Source organism: Misgurnus anguillicaudatus, chromosome 15, assembly GCF_027580225.2.
Source record: "Misgurnus anguillicaudatus chromosome 15, ASM2758022v2, whole genome shotgun sequence".
Taxonomy (NCBI): Eukaryota; Metazoa; Chordata; class Actinopteri; order Cypriniformes; family Cobitidae; genus Misgurnus; species Misgurnus anguillicaudatus.
This window is the reverse complement of record NC_073351.2, coordinates 26493952-26520360: the sequence shown is the minus strand read 5'-3', so window position 1 is coordinate 26520360 and position 26409 is coordinate 26493952. Positions and strand designations below refer to the sequence as shown.

The window sequence follows — 26409 nt, the reverse complement described above, 5'->3', positions numbered from 1 at the left end:
GGGGGGGGGGGGGGGGTGGAAGAACAACTGGAAACATTGTCAAAGGTCCTGTGACATGGAAGCCCCATAAGGTCCTCTACATGACTTTTGTGGGTGTATGTACGCATTTGTGAAAAGATGTAGATGTCACTTTTGAACTTTTGTCCTATACTTGGAAAAGTATGCAGTAGTTAGTAATGTGGTACTTCTTTTCTTTCTTTTTTTTACTGAAAGGGGTATAAAGAAAACTTAACTTTTAGCATACTGTACAATGAGTGTAAATGCATAATGTCTGCTATCTATTTCATACATCTGTTACCAGGACCTGTAAAAACTGTATTTATTTTAGCATTACCTTAGGCATGACTATCCTATACAGCATGCACACTATGCATCAGTTTGACAGTCTTTCGCATATACTTTTTAGTGAACAGAATGTGCAGCCTCGCGTTATTCTACTGTCACTGTGTGCAAAGTGCATACAAATGGTGGATGAAAGGGAATGCGTTTTGTGCGAGAAAAACCTTTCACTTAAACCTGCATCTGAAATGCTGCTCATTTTTAGTTACTAAATTCACCACGAAAACAACTGAAATGTATCTGACGTGTCTGTTTGCGAGTTTTATCATTTATCAGCGACTCTGCCACATTGACGCGCACAATGACGTGATAAAATAAAGGCTGAGTGTGAATACGTAAACGTTACGTGACCGTAGATTTGTACCAGTGCTCCACTAGACTCGTTTTTAAACTTACCTTAAACACAGAGCTCGAGGAGCGCGCAGCCGGCGACTGCCATTCACACACACACTCATAAGCACGCACGCACTCACTCGCGCGCGGAATGCGGTGAGACTCTGAGCGCGGGACAGTGATGGTGTCTCCGCGAGGAATATTCGCTCAACCGACAATTTTACCTTTTTGATTTAATCGTTCCGTTAAGAACGGTAGAAACCCGTTTTAAAGAAAGCGAATTATATCAGATAAGCAGTATTATGAAGTGAATATGAAGAAAGTCAAGACCGGTTGAGATGGAGTCGTGCTGAGGGGTGAGTTAGGACTTACTTTGATGCTGTATATAAAAATGAAGGTCTGTATTAACTTTTTTACTCAACTTTTGCTTTCTTGCTGGTAATAAAGCTTTTATCAGTTATGTTTCAGTTTGTGCTTTCTAAGCGAGACTGTGTACAGTATAACGTTAGTTAAATTAGGAAGTCCTTTGAAACGTTTATTAATGTTTTGAGAGGAAATAAACTGAAACTTACGAGGCTTGTACTCCATAATGTATCTAATATAATGTCGGGTTAATTTTCATCAAAAAGCTCGTTTCATAACGAAGTTGCTATCTCTGTAAAAACAAAAATATTATGAAAGTTAACCTGACTGCATTAGGTTGAGGTAAGAAGTCATTTGTAAAGGTTACGTCACGTTATTATATTAGCATGTTTACGGTGAGTCACTTGTGAAATATATTATACATAATGTAAAGAGCCCCTGAGAGTAGCACATTTACAATTGCAAATACACACAAAATTTGTACAATAGTAGCATAGTATGTTCAATGTCTTTCAGCTTTTATGTTTATAACATCTCGACCTCTTCTGCATTTTGTCTGTTGTTGTAAGTTGTACAGTATGTATTCACAGATATGTATAATGTATTGTCTACTTTATTAACCTCACATTCCTAATTTCCTTCCAGTTTTAACACTTCTTATGTGTGATTATGTTTTGCTTCCCATAACATTCTGTTTATCTGTCTGTACTGGAAAGAATGTTCCTGATAGAACCACTGGGCTCTTCAACACACTTCCTTCAATTAACTTTCCACACTGTAAAGCAAGCCTCTCTCCCGACGGGAATTTGCTTCTATTAATAAATAGTTTATCACTCCCTCTCCCACACTTTCATAGTATAATGAAACACCTTGACAACAGCAAATTATTCAATCTCTGTAAAGAGTTGTAGGATGTCTGGAGGTTTGTGTTAATGTGCACAGCCTCCAGAGACTGCTTAGGGTTACCTTTGTCTGTGATAAAAGATAACATCCCCTTTATTGAATTAAATAAGTGTGTATTACTTGCGAAGGATGACATTTCCATGTAATTTCACATAAGAAGGATGATTGACGTTTATAGTAAATAGATTATCTGTATGCTTAAGAACTGGTTTGACCTTGTTGTGTTTTGTTGTCTCCCTGTTGTTTCCACAGTGTGTAAATGATGTTGACTATTTGGCTCTTCGCTGAACTGTGCATGAGATCCTATGGGATCTACCTCGGTGTTCTTTGGATAAACACCTCAATGCCCAGCACCCAGGTATCAAGCTAACACACTGAGCTTTCCTTGATCAACTGTTTTCAATGCCATCATGCCAATAATCAGCAATGCCAACCATGACTTCAGCAACCTATCAGTCAGTGATGACAGCAGCCTGGACCACATCTTTACAGAGATCCCGGAAACGGAGACCATCAAGGGTGTGTACTACCAACACGCTCAGTTTATTCGCAGATCAGAAGATCTGCTTTCGGTGGATCACGGCCTGCTGGCCCTCATTAACGTTGGGGGCAATCGTTACACTTTTCCCTGGAGCACACTTGAGCAGTTCCCCTTGACGCGGTTGGGACGTCTGAGACTCTGCAGCAGTCCTGAAGAGATTGCCCGTGTTTGTGACGATTACGATGAGGCACGTCGTGAATTCTTTTTCGACCGTAGCCCCAGCGCATTCCGGGTTATCCTAAACTTTCTAGCAGCAGGAAAGCTACGTTTGTTACGGGAGATGTGCGTGCTTTCGCTGCACGATGAGCTAAACTATTGGGGCGTGGAGATGGCGTACATGGAGCGTTGCTGTAAGCGCAAGATGTACACGCGCATCGAGGAGGTTGCAGAGCTTGAGCGACGGGAGGAGGAGCTGCGTCAAAGCAGGATGCAACAGCGGCCTCCTGTCGAGGAGACGGGTTACCACAAATTCATGAATCGTCTGAGGGACATGGTGGAGAACCCACAGTCCGGCTTGCCGGGAAAGATGTTTGCCTGTTTGTCTGTGTTGATGGTGGCGGTGACGGTGGTTAGCCTGTGCATAAGCACAATGCCAGACCTTAGAGAGGAGGAGACTAGGGTGAGTATGTACAAAAATGCTGACACAGCAACTTTGCCAGAAAAAGTTGTACTGACATTTTAAGAAGACAAATTAATAGTGATTTACAATCTTCTTATTTAGCTGTCAGATATATTTTTCTTCTTTGCATCTTTGTCTGTGACTTCATCTAGGAAGTAAGCACTTACATTGGTTCACTTCACTCGCTTGCCTCAGGTCCAATGTGAGCACCATATGTTGCTGGAGGTGTTTCCAGTCGCCATGCAGTTCTGTGTGTGCTATTCCTAGTCAGGAATAATAAATGCATCTCAGCAGTGCTCCCCAATGTCAGTAAATACCCAGAGAGTAATGAACTGGACTAGCAATGCCTTCACAATGTCAGCAAACATACACAGAAAATAATGAAGCAGCTCCTAAGAGACTTTACAAATGTCAGCAGGCACACAGGGGGTCAGCTTGAGAAGGCTAGACCTTTTTGCTTGAAATGACTATGCATTTTAATCGTGTTTAGGTAGACACCTCCCACCGTACACAAAGTAGAAGTGCAGGGCCGCTGGCTCCATATGTCAGTTTTTACCAAAAATAAATCCTGTGTTTGTGATTGGATGCTGTGCACATGTCAAGTTGAGACTCTGGTAAAGGCAAGCAGTGTCTGGTCAGTTTCACTGTATGTAGTGTCCAACAGGAAGAGTCTTGGTGGAAGAAGCAGGGCTGTCATATTTAATTCACACTGCCGAGCTGTTTGTCAATGTCACCGGCCCGGTAGAACAAGAATGGCCTGAGCATGAAGTCATTCATCTCTGCGCGCGCGCATGTGTGTATGTGTGTGTGTGTGTGTGTGTACGTACGTTGAGTGATAACAAGATACCTGCTATGACACTTTTAGTTATTTTGTGTAATTGAATGTGAAGATGTGCAGATCAACATTTTACAGTCCTGTGTGTTAACTAGAGTATAAAGTTTTATCCCATTGTATAGTATTTGAGCTTGGAGCTTAATATCAGATCAGGCAAGACAAGGCAGCAGATCTCAAGTAAACAGAAGGTGGAAGCAAGTGAGAAAGACAGTCGGCAAACGCAAAGGGTTGTCAGAGCCCTAATAATACTCTTTACCATAATCTACAATATAGATATTAGTGTGCAGTGGTCCCAAGTATTTTTCAGGTACAATTCAAGCTGTGGTTAATATATGGGCTAGGTGCTATATTGAGTTTTGGTAATATATCTGTATTTTTTCCAGCGGCATATGGTCTGAGACAATACTATATATAACTGTATAGTCTGATATGACCCTCAAAAGAAATGCACACTGAGGTCAGACGTAAGTTTTACAACCAGCTTGAACAGCTGCCCATGGGTGTGCCTTCTGCAGTTTTGGTACATTTTAGTATATATTATATACTAGTAAATGTATTCTATTACTGTATGTTACTGGTTACAGATTCAAGTCATGTGGATGAAAGGATGATAACATGATGAGATAGTCCGGAGAATCAATAGCACTTATGGGATCTCCCCTATAGATTCTGCAGTTCCTGTGTTTTTTTTTTTTTTTTTCTTTCTTTCTTTGCTTCTTGCACTAGATTCACATCAGGTCTGCTTTCCTGCTGCTTTCTTAAATATTCTTTTCAAGTTTTTCGTTTTTGGTGCTTTTTACACTGCCCTCTCATCTCTTCACTGCCATTTCTCACCTTTGCTTTTGTTTTTCCAGTCTTTGCCCCATTCCTCTCCCCTCTGCCTCTCTTATTCAGTCTATCTTTCTCCACTTCCAAGGCAGTAGGTGTAAATTTTGCTTTGTTCTGAAGTACAGCAGCAAGGACTCGGAACAGAGGGTGTTTGGTATGCTGTGAGCATCCTGCAAACTCTCATTCAACCAGTATTACTGTAGTGACACAATCACACGCAGGCTCTCTCACTCAGCTAGTGCTAGTGACAAACACTCTTTATATCACGCGGTGCTAGTGACACACATACACACACTCTCCCTCTCACCCATTGCTTGTGACATGCATACTGTACACACAAGCACACACACACATGCATACAGTCTTACTTAAACAGTGCCGGTGATACACATACACAGGCTGTGTCAGAAATAGCCCCCTACTATACCCTCGTTCACTATTCCCTACAAATAAAGTTTAAATAAAATAAAGTTTTATTCATGAGTGAATAAAAACAAGTGACTAAATTCGGACACTTGAGCTTGCCGAAAGTAATGCAGTGTGGGCAGAGCCGCATTGTCACAAAAGTTCATCGTCATTTACTTGACTTGAATAATATTTAAAATAGTATTTTTTGGTGTTATAAACTACAGGTCTAAACAGGTGACTTATTGCCCAAGTCTCTCACACAGACATTATATCTTGTGTATGATTCATATTTTATATTACCTAAAATATAATCCCCATACAGAAACATCGAAATCATAAGATTTAAACAGAAACATGATTTGGATCACGATTTACAAGCATTTATGCAACAGTCATAATTTTTCACTATATAAGTGACCCTCATTGGTCCCTTTTACACGTATATGGTTAACATGGAAAACTGAGACATTTGCCTTCTTTTGCGCCCTTCGTTTATACGCAAACAGAAAATTTGCCTCTGAAACCGGCCAGAGTGGAGATTTTGAAAATCTTCATTTGCACGTTTGTATGTAAACTGAGACAAACGGGTGTTTAGGCAGCCAACGTCACAGTATGCGCCAGAGCTCGCACCTTTGTCAAAAGTGTGACCTTGTTCAAAAGAGGAAGTGATTTGTTGCTATTTTATAAGATTCAGATTGGCTTACGTGGGCTTGAACTTCTCATTACACCGGCACCTACTGGTTTGGCATGGTCTTGATGGCATATATACACCTGGTGTGCCTCATATGTCTTGAAAAGTGAAGCCTCTGGCTCTTTGATCGCCCCCTGGTGGCTGGCTGCAGTACAAGTCATAAACCCCGACCTCTCCATTCAATTGATTGGGACTCTGCTCTAAATAAAAAAATATTTACACTTCCAATAAAAACTTCTAAAAGATGGTTTTGGTCCTTTAAGGTAGTTGTTATCACGCTGAAATATGTCCAATTGTAAATTTTTGTGATAAGTTTAATTTTATCTAGTAATTTGATGCTATAGAAACAGGGCGTGTTGTTATTATTGGCATGGTTGAATTGGGTGCGCAAGCGTTTGAATGGAAGTTTAAAACCGCGGCTCCACCTCCTGCTCCACGGATGATCATTCTGCGCATGCCTTGGCTCCAAACTGACGTTTTTACGTAACATGGCGCCGACCATGGTCGGACATTTTTATCTTCAATTCAATACAATAGGAGGCGACGTCGCGTCGTCCATTTTTTTTACAGTCTATGATATACACAGGTATGTGTAAATGAAAACACTTCGGAAAACTGACATGTGGAGGATGTTATTTTTGAAACCGGAGAGGTTGAAATGTCCGTTTATAAAAATAACCGCCCACTATAAAAAGTACAGACATATGCACATCTTTTAATTTGCAATAATTGGATTGTCATGTATTGTGGAAAAACATTGTCCCTAACTATGACACAATTTGCATGAAACTGTTTGTATAAGAATGCATAATTATGCACATCCAGTCTTGTGGACAGAGCTTTGATGCTTTCTTACAACCGAATGTAGCCATAGCCAAATGTAGTCTCCCATAGCCAGACCTTCATCCAGGAGGCCACATGACTGATACGCAAGGCAAAAAAATCACGTTTTACTTTGTGCCGTGTCATGATTTGGGCCATGGGGATGTCTTTACAGTAACAGACTGGTGTGCAACCATCATTCATGGACAATCTAAACTTTACAACAATGGCAAGATGTTTTTTAAAGAGAAACTCTCTTTGATATCTTAGCATAACCCATTGAATCTTATTAGTCCATTAGCATCGCTGCTAAAAAATAACCAAAGAGTTTCGATATTTTTCCTATTTAAAACTTGACTCTTCTGTAGTGACATTGTGTACTAAGACTAAAGGAAAATAAATGTTGCGATTTTCTAGTCAGATATGACTAGGAACTATACTCTCCTTATGGGGTAATAATCAAGGACTTTGCTGCTGTAACATGGCGGCAGGAGGCGCAATGATATTACGCAGTGCCCGAAAATAGTCCCATGCTATTGAAAGATACTAAGGGGACTATTTTCGGCTGCTGCGTAATATCATTGCAAAAAAAGTGAAGTGTCCCTTTTAAGACTTTATGCCGTGAACCTGTAAGATGTGGCACAGTCTTACAAAGTCATATATAGACCATTATAAAATCAGTAGAGACTAACTGCATAAACACTCATGAAGTTTTTCAATTGAGAGGAGTTTAGCATGATGTCATGAACTCAGTGTTTTTTAATTTGACTAAAAGTCTCCAGACAGTGCATTCAGCGACTGGATTTTTGATTGCAACAAAATAAAATAAAACCTAATCCGTTTGATTTAACAGAAACCTACTAAAAGAGGTTACTTGCCTTTGAAGCTGTCCTTAATTCAGCAGCAATCTAGATTTGGATCTTTGTTAATGCAGTTATTTTCACTCGAGAACTTCTGAAGTGTTAAGAGATGATAAACAGCCTTGATTTTAAAACAGTTATTTACAAGGTTACCTGCAACAGCTGGGTGGAGGTGGTGAGAAAGATTTAAGCTTAACAATCACTGCAATAATCACTCTGAATGGGATTTACGGATTTGGAGAATAACAGAAACATATTAATTGGTCTCATCTTTGTTAAATTATATGAACGTTTACCCATCCTGCTTTTCTAACCAAAGCAAGTTATATGTTTCCTCTTGACTGATTATTTTCTTTACTTATTCACCAGTGGCAGTATTGTTCTACATAGCCTGCTCATTTAAACTATGTCGGACTGCATAGGGCCAGATGGTGCCAGTACAGGTGCAATGTGTGAGTGGTTTTGGCCTTGTGCTACAGAGTTTTGCATTTTGGCTGTATGGTTTGACAGAAGGAGAAAACCTGGAACAGGTGGTGTTGCAGGGTTAGCGATGATCTTGGCCCAGGTCCTTAATCTAAGGCAGGAGTTTGTGAACAATCCCCAACACAATCTGGGCAACACTTTGCAGGTTTCCCTTTGAGTGGCCAGATACAGCCCTGAAGCCAGCATGATGAGGGGAGGAGTGACTCCTCCAGAGACAGGAAGGGGAAAACTGAAAGAGGATTGGTTGGAATAGTAAATGTGTTTTCCTGTAGTGGTTGTTGGAATCCAAATGGTGCTTTTGAGCCCCCCTTAATTGCCACTGTGTGCCCTTGATGTGCTTTTTCTGCATTGGTGCGGGCTCCAGAGGGGGCAACTATTTGAGATTACAGAGCATTATTTGAGATAGAGCCATTATTTCTGTTTTCACATGAGGGCAGCAATCGTCCTGTAACTGGATATATAATACTGTTGTCAGCTGTTATTTGCAAAAGTACTTGTCTGTTTTGTTCCTAATGAAAATAACATGTTGTATAACAAAACCGATAGAAATAAGACTGTAATTTCAGGTGAACCAACGTTAGTCCGATCCAAACCCATAAGCTGGGAGTTGAATTTAGATTGTAGATTGCTGTTTTATTAGATCCGACCATGAAAGCTGTTTGCGCACAAATAGCACTGAGCTACTTGTACTGTGATGGACATTGTAGCCAGCAGGGACAATGCAATAAACAATATTGTATTTTTATTGTCTATGTATTATTTCACAACAGCTTGTCTCTCTCTTTAGCCAGATTCACTCAAGACTGCAAACTCACAATAAAATACTGTAGTTTGGCCGTGAGGCAGTATATACAGTAGAGCAGTGCAATAAAGTTATTTATTCGTCTTCTGGTATCCATGTAAACATTGATCTTTTACGTGAAATTTTGTTTATACATTTTTTACTATACTAGTCAACATTTAAAGTGGATCAAAAACTTTCATCGAAGTTGTTCTAAGACAAGAACAGGTATTGGGTATTGTTTTTTATACCACGCCTATTGAATTCTTTATTCTGATTGGCTGAGAAACATAGGCTACGAGTAAAACAGCATCAGACGATTCCGTTTTTGCAGAGTGATCTGAACATTTCATTCAAACTGATTCGCGAACCAATTCAAAACGTTTGGCCCATTTGCTTTGTAAAGAATCGACCCAAACGACTCATTTATTTGCAATACTTTGTCAGGAATCAACTCAAACTCGTCATTAATTCGCGAATGCCCCAGAAACACGAGACAGCAATTTAAAAATAAAATACAAATTTCGTAATTTATTAAAATACAGTAGCGAAGGAACGCTGCACAGTGTAAACGAAGTTAAAGTACAATTAATTTTTTTCTACCTCGGAAGGGCAACTTGAGTCGAGAAGGGCATATGGGCAGTTGCCCGGGCAATCTGAGCAACCCCCCTGTGCACGTCCCTGCCGCACACCTAACCTTTTAAATGTCTTAAAGATAAGCACCAGAACAATGTTTGTGGTAACTAGCCTGGCTAACACCAGACCAGTCTCATAGAGAACGAGACGACGTGGTCTGGGAACCACATGCTCATTTTCTCGTATTTGAGGCGTGGTTTACGAATGCCCAGAGCCGTTTATTGGGCACTACGTATGTCTGTCAAATGCTTCTCTACGTAGCTCATAGCCAATCGTTTCAATTATACCAGATGTTGTATGTAGAGCGACATAAATTCAAATGTAAACAACTTTTATCGGTATGTGTGCACACAGCTGAAAGCTATGCAAATAAACCGGTAGTTGTATATTGATATTGAAAAGCAACACAATTTAGTGGCACTGGGACAACCACAGTACAGGCATAATGACAATATGATAATTAAATGATTAATAAATACCGCTTACCATTTATAAGTTAATTGTACTTCGTCGACGACGATGCCTAGCAGGTTGGTCCTATAAAACTCTGTGGCTATCATGTCTTGTCATATCCAAACATCCTTCTTGGATAAACAAAACTGCTTCGGTGTGTTGCATAGATGTCGTCATCGTCTTGCTGCCCCTCCCCATTCTGTGATTGGTTCCCTATTTCAGGGGCAAAATTGGTCCATAGTTTCCATGCTACACTTGGAGCGTGAAAAAATTTGCCGGCAAGGCAGCATGGGAAAACCCAGGCTAGTGGTAACCATGGTATAAGAGGAGTCAATTATTCCTCTTATACCACGGTTACCAGAAACATTGCCACCTTGGGTGTGCATTATTTTCGAATAATTCAAGGGCTCGTCATCAATTATTCCTTACTGAGACAACTTTTAGGAAAGGTTTTGATCCAAATGTTGACTAGTGTATACCATGAATCTTTGGGCGCACTCACACTATCCAAACCAAACCGCGCTCGGGCGCGTTTGACCCCCAAAGCCTGGTTTGTTTGACTAGTGTGATCGCTCTGTTCCGCGCCTGGGCTCGGATTGGTTAATCGCGCCGCGGCCGGGTTGCAGAGGTGGGCCGGAGCGCGGTTCACTTTGGCTCAGGCGCGGAAGGCTGTGGTGTGAGCGCAATCGCGCCTGAGCGCGATTCAAAAGGTGAAGACGTCAGTTGCGCGACCACTCACCTTCATCTGCCTCTGTAAAACCCTTTGATGCGCGCAGCTGGGTAACGTGAATGTCCGAGCTGCACACGTGACAGATCAACTAAGCAATATGATGACATGTGAGAGCTGCCGTCGTATTCCTGTGGTGCTCCTGTGGTATTGATAGAGGAGAAATGTGCAGCTGATTACAACTCACCTACAGCTTCCAAAAACGTTTTTATATGACACTCAACAGCAATTTCGTGTAGGTCAGATGGGTTATTGCACCAGTAGCACCTCTCTGTGCACCTCAGTTAATTGAGGTGATTTAGCTTCTTTAAAAGAATAACATGAAACAAATGTTTAGTATGGATGCTGTGATTTTGGCTGCCTGCCTGTTGTTTGCTATTCTGAGCACTAACATCCCTTCAATTTCGGGGATTGAGGGTCAAATATAAGATACTCTGTCCGGAGTGCCTTGCAGGTGTATGTAAACAAGCACACGTGGCTGAACCTGTGCACTCTTGCTTCTCGTTCCTGTGTGGTGAGGTAATCTAAAGCTCAGTGCTAGTAACCAGGATGTTCTGGATCAGTCCCAATTCTATCCCAGTCGTGCCCTTGAGCAAACCACTTAGCCCCAGGTTGTTCCTAATCTATGACGTCAGACAGGGTCCATCTTCTATGGACGTGTGGTGATGATAAAGATGCTATTCTAACAGCTGCTGTTCAGAAAATTTGTTGTGGCAGGTTCAGTTAATGTATGTGGACACAGCTGATAGTTTTTCCTCTCATGCTACGCCATCAATTTTGATTTTAGCAGAGATTGTAACTGAAGTAAATAAATGTTGTCATCCACCAGAGAATCAGAGACTCAATTCACCAGTAGCATCATCTCAAAATTGAAAATTAATTTTTAATGCATGCCCTCTTGTATCATTATTTCAGTTTTTTAAATGTCCTATATTTTGACTTGCTTATGCATACAGTACATTTAGGTTTACAGTTCCTATAAAAACATTCAGTATTCATTACACGTTGTGATAGATTGACAACATTTTAAGATCATCGTTGTCACTGAACACTCAACTGGGCAGCAGTCTCTTCAGTCAACTTTAAATCAGAAAAGAACTCTTTACGAAGTTATTTCAGATGTATAATTGAACTGACAGGGGACACTTGCTGTTTTTGGTTGTAAGCATGTCTTTTGCTGTTGGCTTCAAGTAACTGTCCTGTTGGTAGATGAATCACCCTTAAAGTCCTACTACTCCAGAGGACTGTAACATGTTTTCCCCAAGGACTTTTCTGTACAACTATATTCCTCCCTATGTCTATCCGAGTTTTTCAGCTCTTGACATGATAAAGCCACCACTGATGTGATTCACTGTAAACATGTAATGTGCCCTAAACGTTCATTGGCACTGCCCTCACAATTCGATTCAATTACGATTCACCAGGTAACGATTCAATTCAATTCGATTCTACGATGTATTGCGATGCATCAGAATTCTACTGTACACAACAAGGCAAATTTTTCATCAGTCATGAGGCAATACAAGCAGTCACTCACACTATTGTAACAGGCACCCCGCAATAAATTGATTCATGCCAACACACAGTAACCACTTATTACTGAACTTTTTTCAAGTAATAAAGTCAAGTGCAACTATTCTCAACTAAAACGGAGGCTTATCAGCTTTAAGACCATGACAATTATATACCTGAGATGAGAATTTTACACACAGCTTAAGTCTTAAGTCTAGTTTCCCATTAACTTCGTAGAATCCGAAATGTGCCCATATGTCCGCTTTCCATGGAAAAGGGTGCGTTTTTAATTACCCGTCTATCGCGGTCATCTCTCTCCACCTCAGCCATCTTGATTGTTGTTGTTATGCCCCCGGAAGTAATTGAAACTTCACAACTTTATTGTCCAATCGAGGCCAGAAAATAAACAGTGACATAATCGATTATGGCACTTTGCTGCATCGATGCTAAATCGTGCATGCGCGCATTGCAATCCATCGCCTAATCGATTATTGTTGACACCCCTAGAGGTCAGGCACACCTGGATTAATCAGTTTGTCCAATAATGGCAGACAGGAAACAAGGAGCTGGCTGAAGTTCAGGAAGTAGTGCAGCTGGGCATAAAGCCTATTCTGAAATTTTACAATAACAGGCAACAGTGCAAGTGAAAACATGAACCACTAGAGGTGATTTTATGAAAATGAGTAATTCCGCGTATGAACAAGTATCTGAATTTGCTGAAGTTCATGAGGTTCATGGCATTAGGTTAAGAATTTGTTAGCAAATTAGTTGATTTGTTATTGTGGTAGCATTAGTTTCTGATTTACCTGTTCCTGCATGTCACATGACAGGTAAATTCCACTGTGGTTGGTTTTTTAAATGTTGGTTAAACTTCCTGTCTAACTTGGGCTAGCTAGAATGATCCACAGTGTGCATCAGGGATTATTCCGGTCGAAATCTAGTCAAAGGTCTGGTTTGTGAATTCCACAAGGTAATAAGAAGCATTTCAGGCCACACGAGTGAATTAAGGCTACTAAAATATTTAGCTGAATCAGCTTTTCTATTTTGAATTAATTCAATAAAATGTCTTGACATTTCCACCCTGACATTATTGAATACTAATTATCTGTTAAATACACTTTTATGTAAATTAAGCTTTTAATGGGCGTAAGCTGTTTTTGCATATCACAGTGTTTAGGACCCAAAATAAATTCTGTCATCATTTACGTTCCAAGCATATGTAACCAAACAAAATGTATTTGTCCTGCTAAACACAAAGATGTTTTGATCAATATTTGTTAAGCAACAAAACTGTTTTGTAGTACCATTGACTTCCAGAGTATTTTTATTTTCTGCTATAAAAAAGTCAATGCCTTGATTACAAATCCTTTGTATTCAGCAAAGTGGATAAATAATGACAGAATTTTCATTTTTTTGGTGAACTATTCCTTTAACAGCTGTATTTACTAACTGAGTGACTTTGTAAACTTTTCAGTTAATTCAACAGCTGCCATTAGCGGCTAGATTACTCCAAATCTTAATGATAGCTTTGAATAACACCTGTACCCATATTAAGAATATCATTAATAGCATCAATGTTGATAACAGTGGAAAGTCTTATCACAGTTGACAGAGTAGCATTTAATAGACGAGTCAAATTAAGACACAAGTTCGTTCATCAAATCTGAACTTTCAGCATCTTTAAAACGCTTTTTAATAACCAATGTTAAAAAGCAGCAGTTGAGTCTTGCACAGACCACAAACATCCAGTGTAAGACAGTGACTATATCTGAAACAGTCAGATGGTTTTAGCTCAGATTTCTGTCTCTGTATGTTACCAGAACCCTGTATGAAAGCATGCAACATTCACTAGTGTGTACGGTGAGAGCGGCTCTTGCATTGTATGACATGGCATGCAGTTTCTATTCACGCAAGCATTTTATCAAAAATACTTTCATGACGGATGGAAATCTGAGTCAGTTTCACCCTTGTAAATAACCAAACTGTTCTTAAGTAACCATATTAAGCTCTCTAACACAGGGCAGGTGACCGTATTCTGCTGTTGTGTAAACGTAGCCATTTTATAGCCTTTTTGTCTTTACAGACCAGCAGTCTGCATGAACCTACAGTATTCTCTGACCTCTCTGTTCTTTTTCCATTGAGGTGTTTATGGGCTGGCTGTGAGATATCCATGTCTGTTCAGTGTCTCCTGGGTGCTGCCTAAAAGCTAGATATGCTCATTGAAAGTGGTGAGAAGATTTTACAGTGCCATTTACAACCAGGGAAGAAACATGCACTTTGCAAGTACACAGATGCAGATGCGAATGCAGATGCAAGATGGTCACATTACAATCTTCAGTACTTAGAGTTTCAATAGAGTTAAATAAGATAAGTTTTTGAAAATATACATACATAGATACAGGTCATTGAAAGTGCTTGAATTTTATGCAAGAAGTTTTCTGGAAAAAAAAATCCATATAATTCCCTGTGTAGTGTACAATTACAATTGTAAAATTCTAGACTACACACATGCTAAACTGTTCGCTTTAAATGCTTGATTCATACCAAAATGCTTTTTGCATAGTTGTGTTTGACACATGAAAACGTCTCGAGTTATGTATGTAACTGTTGTTCCCTGAGAAGGGAACGAGACGCTGCATCTCCCTTGCCATAATTCCTGTGTCCATGTAACGCCGTCTTTGGCAATATTTCAGATAGCGATATACTTCCTGGCTCTCGCGTCACCCTGTTTTGTCGTTAAGCCTCACCATTGGTTGCATTTGATATACACATTCAGATGCACTTACCTCTGGAGGCATCCCCAAAGTGTCACGGCAGTAGCGCAGCACGAGTTCCCTCGAAAGGTAACTGTAACAATGTATCTTAAAAGTTAACACAATGAAACCTTGCTCTCACTTGAAATGTGTTTCCATATTTAGTCCTTGAATTTGAGGGTATTGGACCTGGAAAGTCCTTGAAGTTAACTAGTTTTTCTTTTAAATCTTCAAGTTGACCTAAAATAGACAACCAGAATAATTGTGATAATTGATTAGAGGTAAGGTAAGGATCCAGTTATAAACAATGATTGTTTATGTGTTGGCTCATTACTTGATTTTTGCACCAAAAAGAGACAGATTGCATCTATAAATGCTGGTATAGCACCCATTTGCAATGCTATGATGCATCACATCACTGTGTTATGAATTACATTTTCACCGTTTGCTCATAAATATCAAAGTAACACAACATTCACCTAGTGTTATTAAGGTACTTTCTGAGAGTCAGTTTTTAGTAAGTGGAAGCTGGCAGTTGGCCGAGGCTTGTGCTTGATCTAGGCGTTTTACATGGCCAGGCACAGATTTCTTTGCACTCACGCCAAGCATAATAAAACATTTTAAATATAATTACCTATAAGTGTGGGAGTTGGGAAAGGGAACAAACTCATTCATTTGTTAGTTATAGGCTAATAGCTGCTTTGCCCCTAATTTTTATAGTGAGTCTGAAGCAGAGGCACAGAGCTGCTGGTGATAGACCACGGCAGTAACCCAGCTTGAAAGGATTCGCAGTAACCTGGCATAAAGGACAGATCAAATGGACCGAGCACAGCATCAGTCTTCAGAGACGGGGGAGGAGGACACCGAAGAAAAAGAGCAGAATGAGAGTGATGCAGATGTGGGTGGGCGGGACCACAGCTTCCAAAGGTCATATAGTTTCATTGCAGGTAGTTGTTCGATCAACCGGTGCTGATCTGGGGCCGTCTTTGCATTAGAGAGGTATATGTGGGTGAGCTGGTGCATTCAGTCATTTTCCACACATGCACATTCTTACTCAATCAAGCTTATTACGGTCAAGTTCAACAGCCACAGATTTTAAGACACACTGGCCCTATCATACACCCCGATGCCAGGCACAACGTAATTGAACTGCCTGATGCAGATATCATTTTCTCGTCCAGAGCCACGTTGTTTAAATAGCAAATGTACTTGCACCCATCTGTCCATTCATGGGCGTGCTTGTATGAAGACGAGGCGCATCTAAAGTCAATGGCGCAGTTTATTTATTTATGCACTCTAGTAATATGTGCCTATAAAAAGTCTGCTTATTACTCACACAGGTAAGCATTTCACAATGATTAAATAATCGTCTTATCGCAATTGTCTGACCTCATTGCGATGATTTTAGATCACCACAATGATTGCACATCTCTCTTAAAACACAAGGGGGAGCTGCATCCCCTGTATAAACGAGACAGTATTGGATGATGCCCCTTACAGAAAGTTTAACGCAAATTTATTAGACAATTAACGGTCAGCCAAATTTTATAATTGTGACAGCACTACACACATGGACACGCAGAAGCACACAAACATGCCAAGTTACAATGTCAAAGATTATTAAAGATAAAAATGCCTACATTTCAGATATCATTGTATGTATCAGAATGACCTATTCGCAGTAATGAAATTGGTTTCCTCTCTGGGCAACCGTTCAGTCTTTGCTCTTGCAAATTCCACCATAAAAATAGCAAATCCGCCATGGTGCAAGCGCAACTGGCTTTTAAAGAGAATGGAGATGAGACTCTGATTGGTTTATTGCATGTTGCACCCAAAAACACACCCATGTCTCATTAAGAGAATTAAACTAGCAAAACTGGATTCAAAGTGCACCTGCGCCATGCGCTTAGATCGTTAAAATAAAGCCCACTGACTGTAAAAGACTGTGCATGCTCACAATACCAACTCTTTATCTCGCCACCTCCATCCATTGCTCCATCCCTTCATTTCGTTCCATTATAGCAGCATGAGGTGGGGAGAAGAGGACGAGGACGTGTGTCTCGGTAAAAAAAATCAGCGCTTAGCAAGCTGAAGATGGAGAGGCAGGTGTTTAAGATTCTGATGTCGTCTCACTGTGTACTTTAGCTAGTGCAAAGCTTTACCGTCCCGCTCTGTGCTTTATATTTTAGGTTTCTGGGGTGGGATGGAAATAAATATAGAGAAAGGGAGACATTTTGTGGCTTTATGCAAAATAGTTATTGGGGGGGAGTGAAGTGCATAGGATTACACAGATTAAACCTGAGGATGTGTGTGTGTTGGTTAGGTGGATGTGATGAGGTAAAGAGAGTCAGTCCATTGGAAAGAAAACTCAAATGAGATCTTTTAAGTCAAAGTAAACAAGGTTTGAAACCCATTTTACTTCAGTAATGTGATGTGAAACGGAGGGTTAAAAAGAAAAAAAGGTAGAAGTTGGACTTTTTATCTATCAGGATTTGATTGGATTGTGATAAATGGTCTCTGTTTGACTTTGCTGGAGGAAATTAAGAAGGCTTTGTGATGTCAGTTGAAATAAAATAAGTTTGATCAGACTTTCATAAGTTTCTGAGCTGTGAAAGACCAAGCGTTGAGCAATAAAGTTTGTCCTTTCCAGGGAGGATTATCTAAATATCACAAGTGTTTCAGGTCATCTGTCACATCCCTCTCCGTCTCTGATCTGTGACTTTATTAGTGGGCACCAAAAGCATGTGGGGTCTGCGATGTAGTACACAGAGTTCTCCCAATGTTCCAGTCACTCCATCTCTGTCTCTCTCTTAATCCCCAGCAATGACCTCAAGGTCATTTTAACATACGACCTCATCAGCACACACAACTTGATAAACGCTGCAAGACAGATTGGGCATGCTCTTCTAGTGTTTTGCCTCCTTTATCATTCATGTCTTTGAAACAACGTTCAATCGGAATATCGAATAGAGAGCTGCCGGGGTGAGTGTAAGATATTTAAATAAGGCAATATGCTGATCTCCACAATTTCCTGCTCGTGGTCATTTCTAGGAGCTCCCGGAATCTCGGCACTGTTGAATTTATGCCAGCAAGTTTGGTAACATAAGTGAAAGTGTCAGAGAGAATTAATAATAAGCTTGGATGATGGAAGAGAGGTATGGGAAGAGACAAGGAGGCTGATGTCGGGAAGACATGGTGATGAGCAACCGTGTTGCATCAGAGTAAACGTATCTGCATTACATCATATCACTGTACAGCTAATGTCAAAGCAGGACTACAGCGCTATGTTTTGATGTGATTTCTGAGCTTTACTCAGGACACTTGTCAGTGGAAAGTGATGAAATGGAAGAAAGGAAGAACTGTATTAAAAAATCATTCTTAGAGAGTCCTTTTACTACCTCTGCGACAAAGTGACAGGCTTAAACATCAGAGACGAAACATCAGAGAGTGTCTGTGAGGATTGTCTTTCACACATACCCTCACGTCATCATTTCTTTATTTCTCCATCTCTGTCTCTCTATATATATATCTGTAGTTCTGCTGTTAGAGGAGGTATATGAGTTGATGACAAGACTTTCTATTGCAGACAACAATGAAATACTGTTTTCTCACATCCCTCTGTTATGTGAACATATAAACGTGTTATGTGTGAACATATAAACACAAAGTTTTCATTAAAAGCTATTTAATATTAGAGGATGCTACATACGTCAAAAATAAGATAATGATATTAACTAAATGCTCTCGGCACGTATTATATGAACATTATACATAAATGTGGCAGTGAGATGGATCACAGCGCCCCCAATGTGTGGTTCAGTTTCTTCTGTTTTACATTCTGACTTAAATCATTTGCTTCTTTCTAGTTGCATCTTTTGTGATTTTGCAATTATTTACTATATGGGTGATTCTCATGAAATCCAAACTTAAAAGGTGATCAGCATCAGATTTTTTTAAGCCTTTGGAACCAATTTTTTTTTTTTTTTTTTGCACATATAAGATTAAGTTCTGAACTTACTATAACATTTACTTTTAGAGGATTTAAAAAATATTTCCTATTATTTAAATTTCTTAGATTATTATTAAAAATGTATCATTATGTTACATTAAATAGTACAGTAATGAGAACTAAAAAGTTGTCTAGGTACTGTGACAAACAAAATTTCAACTTTTATCTGGAGAGAAAAAATAAGAACTGCTTACCTGGTAGCCATCTTGAGTGCCACAGTCAATTATGTCCCTTCTAACAATATAAATATTTCAATGGCAAAGAACCCAAATCCAGTCATGGACACGTTGCGGTAATGAAATTTTTCCCTTTAATGTGGGAAAAAACTAAATTGGTTTGTATGAGGTCATTTCAAATCAAAACAGTTCATGAAGAGATGTTTGTAACTGTATGCTTCTTATTTTGATACTCTTACTTTGCATTTACTTTTTTTATAAAAATGTTTCATGACACCTCATAAGTCTAATTTTGCGAGAATCACCCATATGTCTCATCCAAAGAAGTGCATTTTTTTTTAAATAGAGGTTTTTGTCAAAAAAGCTTGCATGCACTTACAGGGTTATGCAGCAAAAATTTATTAAATGGGTCAATGACGTGACGTTAATTATTTTGTGTCCGTATAGTTCAATTAAATGTAAAAGGGTTAAATTTAAAAATTAATTTGCAGATTACTTGCATATATTCACTTTTTTGAGGACCAAGTCTAAAATTTCTGATTTTATTTAATTTTGAAAGAATATTTGGGGGATAATTGGAAAAATGTCAATATGGTGTAACAGGTCTGTGTTGATTGGTGTATCTAGTATTTTTTTAATGAAAATATAAATATATTCAGAGAAAAAGGTGGAATAAAATATAATCATCTAGTTTAGTGTAATAAGATTTTTTACATACATTTTTACATCATTTGTCAAAGATTATTTAGAAAACAGAGCTGTTTTCAGCATATATCAGGACAAATATTACAAAAAATCCATTAAAATTTATATTTAGAAATAACTTATACAATGATATTTTAAATATTTTTTATGATTACACTTCATCCCATCAAGGTGGATAAATTATTTAATATTTTTCATTCTTTTACACAATTGGAGGTTACACCATTTTCATGTCCATTTAGTCTTAACTTTCATAAAAATGGTGCAAATTTATTTTTTATTGCCTATAATTAACATAAATACACCATTTCCATTGAAATAAACCTGATGGATGTTTTTTAAAAATATTTTTTATTTCTCTTCTTGCCAAATGATACCAATGAAATGGCTAAACATGGCTGTGCCATATTTTACGTTTTACATAAATATGTGATATTTTTAAAAAAACAAGACATAAAAATCAGATCAAATTATACTTTTGAAAAATTAATGTTCTGCTATTGTTTATCATAGTGTACAGAAAAAGTGTTTGACTAAGCAATACTGTAAGCATTAATGCATCTAGTGCTAACTGTCCCAACCCCCTTGTCTCTTCCTGACATTCCACCTCCAGGGTCCCTGTATCTCATTTACCATCCAGCTTACAAATTGCATTATCCTGACCACATCTCACTTTCGATATATCCATTTATGCATTATCGGACCCTCATTCTAGATTCAAACTGTCAGCCAGACCACCTAACATTCAATAAGAGGCTCATAACGGAAAAATGGCTGTCAGTTCGCATACTCGGTTTAGTACTTACCTGTTTCGCATACTGTACTGGCAAGAATGGTGCAGTAGTTCTCTGTTCGGTTGTTGTTTCGCTCCGGGACTGCGGCAGTTTGTTTGAGTCCCACTGATTTAATTTGTTTTCACAGTCTGTCATTAAAGAGTACAACAGTTGCATTCCTAACAAAACATTAATTTGCTTAGTTTGCTTCAAGGCTTTGATTGATTTTGTTTTAACAATGAATATTGAAAAAAGCTCTGATAGAGGTTGTGTTTTTCCCCTGAATGCACCCGATCCTATTATCTTACCTGTTATTCATGATGATCTCAAAAGCATGTCCTGATAGTATGTGGTAATCTGCTTATCATCTCTGTGGAACCCAACAACCTATACAGGCTGGGACTGCGGTTGATTAGTGTCGGGCTCGAAGATGGGGGATGTCATTGACATTTCTGGTGGCCGCGCTCAGATAAGGTCACCCTTAGTGCATTAGCAATGGGAAATTGACAATCAGCCTGAATAGTTGCAAAGTGTTAGCCTTCTTTAACATGCATAATGTCTGCAGCTGTGTTCATCGCCACCGCAAAGAGATGAGGAGCGGTGAGTGAAATGGAATGAGATGAAAGTGTGGGAGATGAAGATGAGAATGACTGGAAAAGAGTGAGTGGAGAGAGTGAATCTGAATGACGAAGAGGGAGAGAAAGAGACGAAGATGTGCTGGACGGAGGACGACAAATCGTCTGCGCTGTGTGATGAACATTTCAGATTGCAGAGTTTACAGAAATGAATCAACACACGCAGCTGCAGTGTAACATTATGCGGGCTATAACTTTGAGTCTATGACAGTGCTTTAGTTCTACGCTAAAATAAGAAACAAATGTTTAAATATTGTGTTTATGTGAGTGTAGTTAAGTTTCTGCCGCATTATGAGAGTGTTTGCAAAATGTTTCAATGAAATGCAAAATGCTAAAAGGTTTTTATGAGGGTTAGGTTAAGGGTTTGAGGATTGAAAGTGTCTTTGTCCTCTAAAGGTAGGCAGTGTGTGTGCCTTTGCTTGGTGAGAGAGCATGAATTTTTTTAAAGGGTGTTTTGAAAGATAAGGGTGTGGGAATAGAGACTGATTGAAACCAAGGCTGTTTGTGTAGTAAGAAAACTACTCTCTGCAGTATTTCAGTTCATACTGCAGCACAGTTATATACTTCATTCTGATTGGTTGACAGATCAACTGGATGTCGATTAATTTTCTATAAGCTAATAACAATGTTATATTCACATAGTCGCATTATGGATCTTACTTAACAGTTTTGAAATCATTTTCTGCTTCTGAAATGAAATGGGTAGGACTTGAATTTGTCCATCAAGAATTGATTGGATCGTTGGAAGTTGGGTCATGTTGCTATGCTAATCGCCGCAATCTTTTCCCGGGCCCCTCCCACCTGCCATACTCTGTGACCGCACGTATAGTGAGATCGTTTCGAGTAGGGGAGGATATTAGCGTTTTTGATTAAAGATTATTATGAGGGCACCTGAAAAAAAAATGAATGAAACTCACAGATAAGTCATTTGTAAAAAAAAAAAAAAACAGTGTTAAAACACAGTGTTAAAAAACAACATTTTTATTTTCAATTTCATTGTGACTTTAAATAGACTCTTAAATAATCTACTGTATATAACATCATACGAGTACAAAACATTTATATCTGTGAGCTGCACATTGCGCAGCTAATTTGCTATGATATATCTGCAGTATATTCCCATGAGTTGTTCTTGATGTAATGCAAATAATAATTAAATCTGCTATCTCAATATCTCTCCAGTGACTCTAGTAACGTTTTAGGTTTTTGCTTTAGAAGGATGGTGGCACTGAATGATAACCAAATGATAAAACATGAAATATGCTACATCTCATCATATTCTGTGTGTGATAACATCAAATGTGATGTTAACGAAATGTGTTCAGTTCTAATCTGATCCGACTGGGTGTACTGTACAATTTCCTGGGACAACATTAGAAATGAGATGTGTGGTCAAAAAAATGATTTAAGCCGTTTCATCCATGTTAAGTGAAAACAGCCTGAATATAGCATGATATTTAATTTTGTAAGGAGAATTTTAAGGTCAGAGTGGTCCACTTTGTCTTCTCTGCTTTGTCTTTTTTTCCACACATCAGTCTGACCTCTGACTTTGGGTAATTAACTGATACAGCGGGGCTGAAGTCAGTTAACGTGAGTGTCATACTAACAGTAAATATTTTTTTCTGAAGGCTATGGTGGTTATCTGCCCTTTCTTTATCTTATTCATTAGCAGTCCCCTTTTTCTGTTTTAGTGACCAACCTTTTGCTCCCTGATTTTATTTTATAAAACTGAAAGTTTTGTTGTCGTTAAGCCATGGTTTATTTAAGGGGTCATTCAATTTACTTACATTTTTTAAGGTAAGTGGTGCAATCAATTTATTTAAGCTACATTTAAACATATATATATATATATATATATATATATATATATATATATATATATATATATATATATTTAATGTAGCTTAAATAAATTGATTGCTACCACTTACCTTCAAAAAATTGAGTAAATTGAATGAATCATTTTTTCCAGTGTTAAACTTATGATTTAAGAATCATCAGGTGTTTCTGTCTTGTTAAAAATGTATGTTTAAGGAATTGTATATAAAGCTTAGTTTTTATCATTTACATTAACAATCACAAATTATATGTAATTCGTCAGAGTTTTTATTGTTATGACTACTTTAACCACTAAATCTCAAAATAAAAAAAAGATTGCTGAATTGTAGCTGGGGCTTCCCAATCAGGATCACATTTGTTTTTTTTTAGGTTTAAATGTTGAAAAATTTATTTTTGTATATCTTTGTGTGATGTTCTGTACAGTGTGGCCTTATAATGTTATGAAGAATCATTTAACGAACGTTTATAACTTTTTTTTACTTAATAAAGATAAAAAAATGCATCGTCAGTCCTTCATCACTTAAAAGGCAGTTTTGGTCACTTTATCATAAAGTTGTTTCTGTGTGCTGCTTGTAAAAAAAAAAAAGTTTCCCATTCAATGGCTACCTGGTCTGGTCCTCCTTTCAACCCATGCACACACACATAGATGATTCGATTGTCAGTCGACTCTTGGCAAGATTCGACAATTCTGATTTGAATGTGTAAATTCTTAGTCGGGGACACCCCTAGTTTATTTGCAATAAAGCACAACTACAGTATACTCTTTTCTGTTATTGTTTATATGTGCATATGTATTTTTTTATTATGTAGATAAAAATAACACATACTTGAATTTTTAATATTTATTTGAATTAATTTCTTGCTCTCTTTCTGTCTCCCCACACAGGGCGTCTGCTCTCAGAAGTGTTACCACATGTTCATCATAGAAACGGTGTGCGTGGCCTGGTTCTCCCTTGAGTTTCTGCTACGTTTCGTGCAGGCACGCAGCAAGCTGGAGTTCATTCGCGGGCCCCTGAACATCATCGACGTCATGGCCATCCTACCCTACTACGTGTCATTGGTTGTGGATGAGGAGAACCCGAACGAGGACTCTAGACCTACGGGAAGCAAAGGATACCTGGACAAACTAGGGCTGGTATTGAGAATCCTCCGTGCCCTTCGGATTCTATATGTGATGCGGCTGGCCCGCCACTCCCTGGGCTTGCAGACGCTGGGGCTGACGGTACGAAGGAGCACAAGAGAGTTCGGCCTCCTACTGCTCTTTCTTTGTGTGGCTGTAACGCTGTTCTCTCCGCTGGTGCATCTCGCGGAGAGTGAGCTGACTGGAGTGCAGGATTTCAGCAGCATTCCCGCCTCATACTGGTGGGCGATCATCTCCATGACGACGGTGGGCTATGGGGACATGGTGCCCAGGAGCATCCCAGGTCAGGTGGTGGCACTCAGCAGCATCCTGAGCGGGATCCTCATCATGGCCTTTCCGGCCACTTCCATCTTCCACATGTTTTCCCGTTCATACCAGGAGCTCAAACAGGAGCACGACAGGCTGTTTAAGGAGGAGTGTGCGGCAGCGGCCGCAGCTGCTTCATCTGAACAAGAGGAGGAGCAGGACAAAGGATGGGTGGACTATCCGGCTCCAAGACTAATTCTCACCCCGGACACTGAGACGGCAGGTTCTAATGAAGATCTTTCTTTACTGGGGAATGGACGTGAGACACCTGGGAATAACAATTACTCTTTACCAGCTGGAGCCTTTTAAACGATGCTGACGTTGTGCTGTACACTTGGACTGGACTGCATCAAACCTGTTCTTCCAGACCCTGACACTAAAGGACAGAGTCATTTCAAAGACAATGAAAACTTTCAAGGACCTTCACGATTCAAGTGAAGCTTTTTGTCTTCCATCAGCCACAAGCTGACATCATCTCATTAAAGTAATACTTCCTTCACATTCTCAATGTGGACTTAACTACCATTACGACTTTATAACTCAACCAAAAATGAATGAAGTAGAGGTAAAAAAGTTACATACAGTAGTTAAGCTTACTTTATGCAGCCTTGTTCCACGCTGTTAGATGTACAGCAGTGATATTCTGTTTCCTTCATTTCCTTTTTAACAAAATCCAAAGATGTTAGACTGATGTAATAATTTTTTCAGGTTTCGTCTCCTGCATTATTCGAGACCGACATGTAATGTCCCTTGTACAGCTTCGAATAAAAACAGCAGTAATCTCCAAGCACTTTCCTGTTTTTTAGGATTCATAGGATTTTCTAATCCTATTCTTTGAAATGCTCAATCATTGCACGGTCAACCTGTTCCCTTGGTTTTTAACAAAACAGCACATAGTGTATGTGCCCTCACCATCTGCCGGCTCTGGCATGTAGCCGCTATACATGGGATTCAACGATGTTATGACCTTAATGACGTCAATCTCCTGTTCCAGGGAAGTATTTTATCCTCTCATCTTATTGTGTTTGTGCTTTTTTTGTATAAGGTCACAGTATTGTCCCATTGCCCACTGTTCACAGGGGCAGTGGAGTCCAACAATGGGGAAAGTTTTCATTATTCAACATGCATTGAATTCCCAGAAATGCAAGTCGTTCCAATAAGTCTTGGTGGATTTTGCTTCGTCAACAAATAGGAAATTTGCACCTCTAATCAAATTATTCGGTCGCGTTGCGTCAATGTTCTGTAAGCTGACGAGCCTGAATCCCTTAAGGCTGAGGCATGAATTGGAAAAGTGCAGAACAAAGCAACTAGACTTGATCAAATTACAAGCGTAGCTCTTCTGAGGATTAACTATCTAGTTAAATTATTAAATGGACATCAACTTGTTCTTAACACAAAGGTTCACCTATTAATTACTTGTTTCTCTTTTATAGTTGGCACAAGTGCAGGATCAGATCTCCAAAATTTCCAGGGATCGTGTCGGTGTTCTTTCGAGTTTAGTGGAAAGTGCCATAGCCAGTAAGTTTCTGTTAATCATTAGCTCCCTAGAAGTTCCCAGAAAGCAAAGCATTTTAAAAATAGTATGCCAGTAGTGAACATCACATGCTCACTATGCTAATGGAAATGTTCTCCCATCTGTCAAGTCATTTGACACAGATGTGTGTGTGTTTTAAGTCACTGTACTTTTTAACAGTTAACCTTTAACAGTCTTCAAGGACAGGGATGTTTTGTAACACACCCTGTGAGAAAGCTACTGTAAGTGTAAATCGGCTAGATATTAACTTAGCTCTGCATTTTAAAATGCAATTGGCATGTCCATAAAGTTCTTAAAGTATAGTACACTGTTATGTAACATAAGCCTAAAGATAGTTTAAACATTTTGATGGATCATATTTTACTACATTGGTGACAATTGACATGAACTTAATAGCCATCTAT

At 39.1% G+C, this 26409-nt stretch overlaps 1 protein-coding gene across 1 annotated transcript; it reads left to right on the top strand.

Moving 5' to 3' along the window:
- The first annotated feature begins 700 nt into the window (after positions 1-700).
- On the top strand, positions 701-25258 carry kcng4a (potassium voltage-gated channel, subfamily G, member 4a). Its single transcript, XM_055173501.2, has 3 exons — positions 701-1028; positions 2191-3098; positions 23911-25258. The coding sequence occupies exons 2-3, from the start codon at positions 2349-2351 to the stop codon at positions 24778-24780; spliced, it is 1620 nt and encodes a 539-aa protein (XP_055029476.2). The 5' UTR covers positions 701-1028; positions 2191-2348; the 3' UTR covers positions 24781-25258.
- The last annotated feature ends 1151 nt before the right edge of the window (positions 25259-26409 follow it).

Coding starts and splice junctions, on each gene's coding strand:
- kcng4a (XM_055173501.2), top strand. CDS start 2,349: ATGCCAATAATCAGCAATGCCAACCATGACTTCAGCAACCTATCAGTC. Junction 3,099..23,910: donor TTAGAGAGGAGGAGACTAGG/GTGAGTATGTAC, acceptor CTCCCCACACAG/GGCGTCTGCTCTCAGAAGTG.